The sequence below is a fragment of the Brassica oleracea genome, chromosome C6 (assembly GCF_000695525.1).
Source record: "Brassica oleracea var. oleracea cultivar TO1000 chromosome C6, BOL, whole genome shotgun sequence".
NCBI lineage: Eukaryota > Viridiplantae > Streptophyta > Magnoliopsida > Brassicales > Brassicaceae > Brassica > Brassica oleracea.
Genome location: NC_027753.1, coordinates 28,822,312 through 28,830,396, shown reverse-complemented (window position 1 = coordinate 28,830,396; position 8,085 = coordinate 28,822,312). Strand labels below are relative to the sequence as shown.

At 33.6% G+C, this 8,085-nt stretch overlaps 1 protein-coding gene across 1 annotated transcript; it reads right to left on the bottom strand.

The window, feature by feature from the left end:
* Positions 1-3,191: 3,191 nt before the first annotated feature.
* LOC106297932 lies at positions 3,192-6,323 on the bottom strand. The gene is made up of 4 exons (XM_013734064.1): positions 5,728-6,323; positions 4,989-5,644; positions 3,843-4,888; positions 3,192-3,761 (listed from the first exon to the last, which is right to left on the bottom strand). The coding sequence occupies exons 1-4, from the start codon at positions 6,321-6,323 to the stop codon at positions 3,192-3,194; spliced, it is 2,868 nt and encodes a 955-aa protein (XP_013589518.1).
* Between the last annotated feature and the right edge of the window lie 1,762 nt (positions 6,324-8,085).

Here is an 8,085-nt window from a genome sequence, read left to right as displayed (position 1 = left end):
GTTATTGTTTCATATGTTTTTGAGTTTTGACATTGGTGTATCTTGTTTATTCGGTTTAGTGTACATTTATAAACTATGAGGTTTTATTGTTCTTATATTGTATTTTTTTCTTTTGCTTGGTAAACTAACCATAAAGTGTACAATATTAGAGCATGTAGTTGAAGTTTAATAGTATTATTAATTAAGAAAACATATAATTAAAAATATATACAAAACAAAAATATTGCATTAAAAAGAAAAAAAACTGTAGTAATTATATTAAAAATTGGAAAAGAAATTTGTTTATTTTATTTATATAGCTTTAAAAATAAAAAAAAAATCGATAGAACTATAAAACCAATTGGAAAAGTAACTCCAAAAATATATTAAAAATAGAAATCTGTGTAACTAAATTAATAAAGCCTAATTATATGAATTGATTTTGGCCTTTTGGTTATGAAATTAAAATTAATATCATTTGTAACCCAACACTTTGTGGACCTGAAATACAAATCAAAGCCCATATAACTTTTTTTCCGGGAAAAAAAACCGTAAAACGACTGCCTTTACTGAGTTTTCACTTTCCCATATAACATCGGTTTCTCCAACCGATCTCATCGTCGGCGATGTCTGTTGTTCTCTTAAACGCCTGTGTTTTTTTCACCAAAAGGATTACAGAAGATAGATCTAATAATTATATATATAAAATGTGATAATTTATATCACTATATATATTAAGTGATAAATGTTTCTATTCTGCGCGGGTGTATATTTTGTAGAATTTAATATTTTTGTTAGTTGTAGACTTGTAGGTTAATGTTTCATAGGTTATTGAGTTATGATATATTGTGTATCTTGGTCATTTTGCTAAGTGTCGAATTTTTAAATTTTAGTTGCATTCTTTTTCATTTGTACTTTTTTAACTTTTACTTTGTAAATTAAAAAATTAACTTGATTAATTTTGATCTTAGAGTAAATTAAACAATTTAGATCTTTAGTCCAAACTTAAATATTACATTAAACAATTAAATCTAAAATATTAGAGTATTTTGTTTAGATTGAGTGTGTTTTATTAAATTATACTATAAAATTTGTGTGATAAATTATTTTAAAAATTACATTTGATTTAATTTTTTTTAAACAAAAATTTCAGCAAAAATTACAAATTATGGAAAATCATACCCAAAAAAATTCACAAAAAGTATTCGGGTGCAAAATTATATATACAAAGCCTATTTAGATGAACTGAAATAGGCAATTTATTTTTGACTTCAATTTAGTGGGCTTAAAATATTAATCGAAGCCCAAATTATTTTTTTTCCCGGGAAAAGAAACAGAAACTGTTTTCTTTGTACGACTTCTTGGTTTCCGTTCTTGTAGATCTCTCTGTCGGTGCCGTCCGCTTTCTGGCGATAAGTTCCATCTCAGGGGGTTGAATTTCTCTCTCAAAAGAGGAAAGATGGTTAGATCCATTGAGAACTACAACAGATTTTGCAAACGGGTATGATTTTGGAGGTTTAGGTTGAAATTATTTATCTTGATTTGTTGTTCTAGATTCTGTGTTATGATGGTTTTTAAAATCAACTGAACTACGAAGAGCTTTCTGTCGGATAGATATAGCACGGTCCCGGTTTAATCATGAAGACCTGTCAAGACTCACTATAAGCTCTGCTTTGTCCACGGAATGCTTCGTTACAGTACTTGATCACTTCGTCAACAACTCATATATCTTTGTTCCAATGAACAGATGTTTATTAACTTTGGTCACTCTATTTGTTAAGTCAATCGATCTACTTTATCAAAGGTTAGATTCATAATCGATTATTTTGATTAAGATTCAATGAATAGTTTTCTTCCCTAAATTTTTTGATTGTTTCTCTTATGGAATGATAGATCTCTAGTCTCAATGAGTATGCCGGCAATTAACCTTCGTCTTTAGAGACATAAGGTCGTAAAGTCAAAATCAACAGTTTTTAAAATTTCTGTATCTATTTTTATACAATTGTGTCAATTCTGATATTATCCTTTTTAATTGTGACGCATGTTTGAGTTGGACGTTGCGTGAAGCAATTTCAGGTATTCCAGATGCAAAGTAAGCCAGCAACCTTGGCGAACAAAAGACTTCGAATACGGTTAGTATTTCTTAGCTATCACAACTAATTCATAAGTACCAAGCAATGTAGGACCATCTTGAATATGTTGTGATTATGAAAGAACGCTGGCTTAAGTATGAATGTTTGGTTTTTACTTGTCTGAGTGATTCAAAACTGGTTATTTTTTCCTTCACGATCTTATATAACATAACATCTGTCAATCGTTTGATAGCTGATATTATGTCATTTTAAATGTGACGCATGTTTGATTTGGACGTTGTGAGAACCAAGTTTCAGTAATCCAAATATAATGGAAGACAACAACCCGAGGAACACACACCTGAGAATATGGTTAGTAATTACTTCTCTATCATAACTAATTCATAGGATGAAAGCAATGTCATGGATAATAACGCGCCGGTGTTCTACAAAATATGTTGATAACTGATCTAACGTACCTATTTCGTAAGTTGGATAAAATAGGACAGTATAGAATAAGTGCAAGGCTAGAATCTTTCTTTAGGTGGCTGGCAAGTGACTATATATATACAGAAAATGGACATTGAAGTTTCCTGGAGAGAACCAAGTACCAGTTATGAAGATGCAAAAGCAGACTACAATGATTACAGGACAACAGAGTTATAATGAGGTTAGTAATTACTGATCTACTCTAGCTATTTCGTAAGGTGAAACAAATAGGACAGTATAGATATTGGTTTTTAGATTAGGGAACCCTGGTTTTAGTTAAGATGTTTGAGGAAGAAATGCCTCATTGATATTTGTCTTAGATAACAACAGCTTCATTTAGATATGGTTAAAAACGACCAAATAGAATGCATGCGTTTGTCTAAATGAAAAATATAACAGTCTTATTGTTATGAAGCGACTTGGTAAAACAAAGAAATGTTGTTTGCATAACAAAAATAAAACTTAGTGAACCAGCAAGCATTCATCCACCACATATAACATGCGACACCTGCAACGATCAAAATAAGAAAATCATTTTAGTATTTGTCTGTACTTTCTTTCAGAATAAACAAAATGTGAGAATTATGCACCAAAACATATACTGAAAATAAAAAAAAACTTCTAAATAGACAAATTATGTTACCTCAGCTGTTAAAGGTCGTCGAAAACTTCTTTGAAAACAACATTCTTAGTTTGTTTCTGTGGTTTGCCATCTTCGTCTAAAATCAGAATTTTCAATCCCTTTTTGGAAGTCACTCTAGAAACAGCAACATATAACTGACCATGTGAAAAGACAGGTCTTGGTAGATAAAGACCTACTTTAGATAGTGATTGCCCTTGACTTTTGTTGATTGTGATTGCAAAAGCCACAACAAGAGGCAGTTGCCTTCTCCTCATTTTGAAAGGCAATCTGGTGTTAGAAGGGGTTATTAGCAATCTAGGAATATCAACTATCTCCCCAATCCTCTCTCCTGTTATAATCCTAGCTTGAACCATAAAATCCATTAGCTGAGTGATCTGCAGTCTCGTCCCATTCATTAAGCCATCAGTAGGAGCTATGTTTCTCAGAACCATAACAGGACAACCAACCTTCAGTCTAAGACTATGGTTTGGTAAACCAGGAACCTTAATTGTGTTTAGAAAATCAGCACTAAGAGCTTCATTGTTCACAGCACATGTATCAGAGGGATCAATGCTATCAGCACTTTTTATGAGAATAAGCTACACAAATAATAAAAGCAAGATAGAAAGAATGAAGAAAAGAAATTTACCATCTAACTTATCCAGCATATATTCATTTACTCTGTTAACATCCTCGTTAGTTGGACAAAGGATAGCTCTTTCTTGAAAAAACTTTGGCTCTTTGTTTTTATGCAATGAATTTGAATCGCCATAAATTGCTTCGCTGATTGCCTCTATAGGATGATTAGAGTCTGTAATCAAAAATCCAGAGGGTATTTCAATCTCTGTCTCACCATCATTAGGCTCAGAAAGTTTACCATAGCTGACTTTTAATATCCACTCAGAAAATTCCTGTAGATCTTTTGACTCTTCTAGTGACAATACAGCTGATAGCAATCTCATATTCTTGGTGAGCTTAAGTACTTTGCAGTGCTCCCAAAGATATGATGAGTTCAGTGAGGCCATCACAATTTCAGCTCTACCAGCTCCATTTATAACAGGCAACACCTGCCTAAAATCACCACCAAAAACAACAACCTTTCCACCAAATGGCTGTGTATCGTGCTTCCCCACAATATCAGATAAACTTCTATCCAAAGATTCAAAACAATGCTTGCTCATCATAGGCGCTTCATCCCATATAATAAGTGATGACACTTTGACTAAATTAGCTTGGTCAGATCCATGCTTCATAGTGCATGAGGAAAACTCATCTGGATTTAAGGGAATACCAAATCTTGAATGAGCTGTCCGACCGCCTTGCAACAACAACGACGCGATGCCACTCGAAGCAACATTTAAAACAATATCTCCTCGAGATCTGATAGCTGCAGAAAGCAATTTCCAGAGGAAAGTTTTCCCTGTTCCACCAAAACCGCTAACAAAAAACATTCCACCATCTCTTTTATCTACAGCCGAAAGAATCTGGTCATATATGTTTCTTTGCTCGCAAGTCATTTTTGAAATATCTCTGTCCAGAGTTTCTAACAAAGATGCACGGCAATAACTGCGTTCGTCTAACACCAAGACATTAGAATCGTTACTGTTTTTTCTTGGCAATTCAGGCATAGACTCAAATCTTGATAGAGAAGTACCATTGTGCTTCAAAATATTTTCTATCTCTAGCAAAGCATACTTCTTTTTATCATCATCACTCAGCAATATACCTATAGTGAAAACAAAATGGATGGGCTAGTCAAGTAAATAATGGGAAATAGAAAGAAATATTTGTGGCATTAGCTAACAATCTGTGAAAAAAAAGCTAACCTGGTCTATTTAAGTCTCTTCTCCTGTAATACTCAATATCTTCTGACAAAAACTGCCAAGTTCTTTCCCATACAGTCTCCGGCTTAGATAAAGTGTTACTCATAAGCATCATAACAAACACTTTCCGTAGCTCACTTGCTGTGCTCTCAAAACTTCTTCTTACTATGTCATCAATGTACTCCTGATCATCATCTAATAACCCACGAGCATAACATGCTTCTTTGTAGCTCGGATAGAGAACATCTTGGTATGTTTTAATGTCCTCATAACTCGTGGGTCCCCTGACAACATTCAACAATACACGCAAGTAATAAGCATCTTCTTGGGTCCTAGGAGCATAGTTAATCCTCCCCAAAGCAAATCCCCGTTTCCTCCTGTTGAACTTCTTTAACCTTTTATTGTAAGTATAGAAGCTTGGGATCTGAGCATAGGTCAATGTTCTTGCGAAGGAGTCAGTCTTGTTCAACTCAAACCAAGCTAAGAACATTGTATTTTCAATGAGCTTTCGAGTGACAACTGCTTTCAATTTGTCTTTCCCTCTGAATGTAATAACTTGCTTTCCAGGGAGATGGAAACTAAGCTTCTCAACAGCAGTTGATCGATAGTGAATAGGAAATTTGAATACTCTCCATGTTCCTTCACATGTTGACACGTATCTGAAAAAAAAACATATTGGTAAAAAAACAGTGGCTAAATTAATGAATTGGTATACTGTAAAGAACAACAACGGTAATAATACCTGCAATCGAAGAATTCCTTGAGTTCATTTCTTTTCTTATCAAGATTCTCTTTAGTAATCTCAACATCTCCTAACTCACTTGCAACAATGTTGTCTGGTGGTTCAACGGCAACTGTGACGCGGTCCTGTCCTTTATTAATGTATTTGAATAAATACTTTATAGACCCAACTTGGTTGCACCACTCGACGTTGATATGAGCTCTGTATAGAAGAGATAACTTCCGGTTGTAAGGAATGACATGCCGATTGTCACACCTCACTCCACTCTTCATAACAAAGTTCTGTGACTGCTCACGCCTCTTGTAAACCGGAAAACCTTCTTTGTTAATAGTGGTCTTCTCAGAAAATGATTTAGGATATGACTTAGAGCAACGACCATTCTCCATACATGGAGAATTGGTATTAGCTCTTCCACATGGACCATGAATCATCATATCTTTAATGACCTCATACAGTTCTGGTTCTTCCTTCTTGTTAGGAATCTCTGCAGAAATAATGTCGTCAATATCGGCTGTTGTAGGCTTCTTTAACTTCTTCATGAATAAGAGAATGTGAGCATGTGGCAAACCCCGTTTCTGGAACTCAACAGTGTACATAGCTGTAAAAAAAAACGTTTGTCACAATTTATATAAATTCAAACGTATGGAATTTTTATAAATATACAGATCAGACAGGTTTAACTTACATGACTGTGTCTCTCCCAATATATTTTTTTTGGTTAGAGTACCCATCAAAGAATCAAGTTTGATCTTGAAAATCCTACAGATAATGTCTGATCTGTCTTCAGCCTTTTGTTTCCTTGCCTTAACATATCTTGTGATCTCTGGCCATTTGGGATTACATGTGAAAGTGATGAAAAAATCAGGGAATCCAAAATGCTTACATATTGCCATAGCATCCAAGTAACAATTCTTCATATATCTTGGACTCCCTACGAATGAAGCTGGTAATGTAAACTCAGTTCCTTGCCGTTAAATCTAAACTATTATTGTAGAGAAAAGTAACTGCAAAACACAAAGTCAGATAGTTTTACTTTAGAACTATATGAGTTGATTGGTTAGTTAGGCTCTTGTTTTGATTAGTAATAAGTAATTTCAATATACTGTCTTATAAATTAATTTTAAGAATGCATAAAAATGACATAAAAACCCAGCTTATTATTAAATAAAGAAAATTAAAATAACACAATTAAAATATAAAAAAAAAACAAAGCCTCAAATTCAAAATACGGAATAAATCAAAACATAACAAAAAAACCAAAATAAGCGAATGGAGTTTGATATCGGATAGAAACTTCATCTTCAGCCTAATCATTCTTGATCTTCGCTTCTTTGATTATCTTGGTGCATTGTTTCTTGGAAGAAGATGTTAGGTCCTGTAGGTCACAATCATCATCCTTGCGCTTTGTTATAGGAGTTGGACACTCATCAGAGGAAATTTGATCCAACATCATGGCCTAAATCAATTTAAATTTCAAGGAATTGTTAGACACTATCATAAAGCACACACTAATAACAAATGTAAAGCATAAATTAATTAAAAAATATACTTACAGATCCAGAAAATACCTCTAAATTCCTTGATTTTTGCAAACCTGATCAAACAAATAATTGTTTGATCCTTTCCGTTTAGAGAAAACGGTTCAAGTTGCTCAGCATATGTTCCCCACAGACAGCATGCAAGATTGTTTCCTCTAACGATATCAAAGAATGATATTTAGTCAAAGAAAAGAACAAAATAAAGTGTATAAGATAACAAAAACAAAATGTTTTGAAACTAACTCTGCATCAACTAAGCGAAACAGAACCCTCTTTCTGTCTTCGCCAGAAACTTGTACAGTCTGTACATCACCAAGGTCATAAATTCTTCCTATCACGTCTGTAAGATAACAAATACAAACATAGGTAACAATGTATATCAAACGCATGTCAGTATAGTTTTAAAACAATATGAATATAACATAAACAGAGATTACCAATGAGAAAAGCTTGCTTTTTGGTTCCATTCTCAATTTCTTCATAATTAGCAAGCGATATAAAAACTCTATCATCAACTAAATCCGATCTTGATAGCACAGCGTCTTCTGCTATAACCATCTTGTATTTGTAGTTGGTTGTTCGATATTGACCACCAGCTGGAGTCACAGTAACGTGTTCAATAACTCCCCAAGAATCTATAGGTAAGACACGTTGAATCCGTTGCATGAGAGATCGTTTGCTAGTAGCATGGATCTTGTTACCCTAACAAAAACACGGTCATATTAGTTAGATTCATGACATTAGTAATACAATGAAAGGAAGAAACGTGTGTTACAAAACTTACCCATTGATCTGCTAACACCATCTCGAAAGTATCACC

Excerpts from the sequence above, each read along its gene's own strand:
- LOC106297932 (XM_013734064.1), bottom strand. The coding sequence starts at position 6,323 with ATGTACACTGTTGAGTTCCAGAAACGGGGTTTGCCACATGCTCACATT. Across the intron at positions 5,645-5,727 it reads AAGGAATTCTTCGATTGCAG|ATACGTGTCAACATGTGAAG; the intron begins GTATTATTACCG and ends TTTTTTTTTCAG. Across the intron at positions 4,889-4,988 it reads AAGAGACTTAAATAGACCAG|GTATATTGCTGAGTGATGAT; the intron begins GTTAGCTTTTTT and ends TTTTCACTATAG.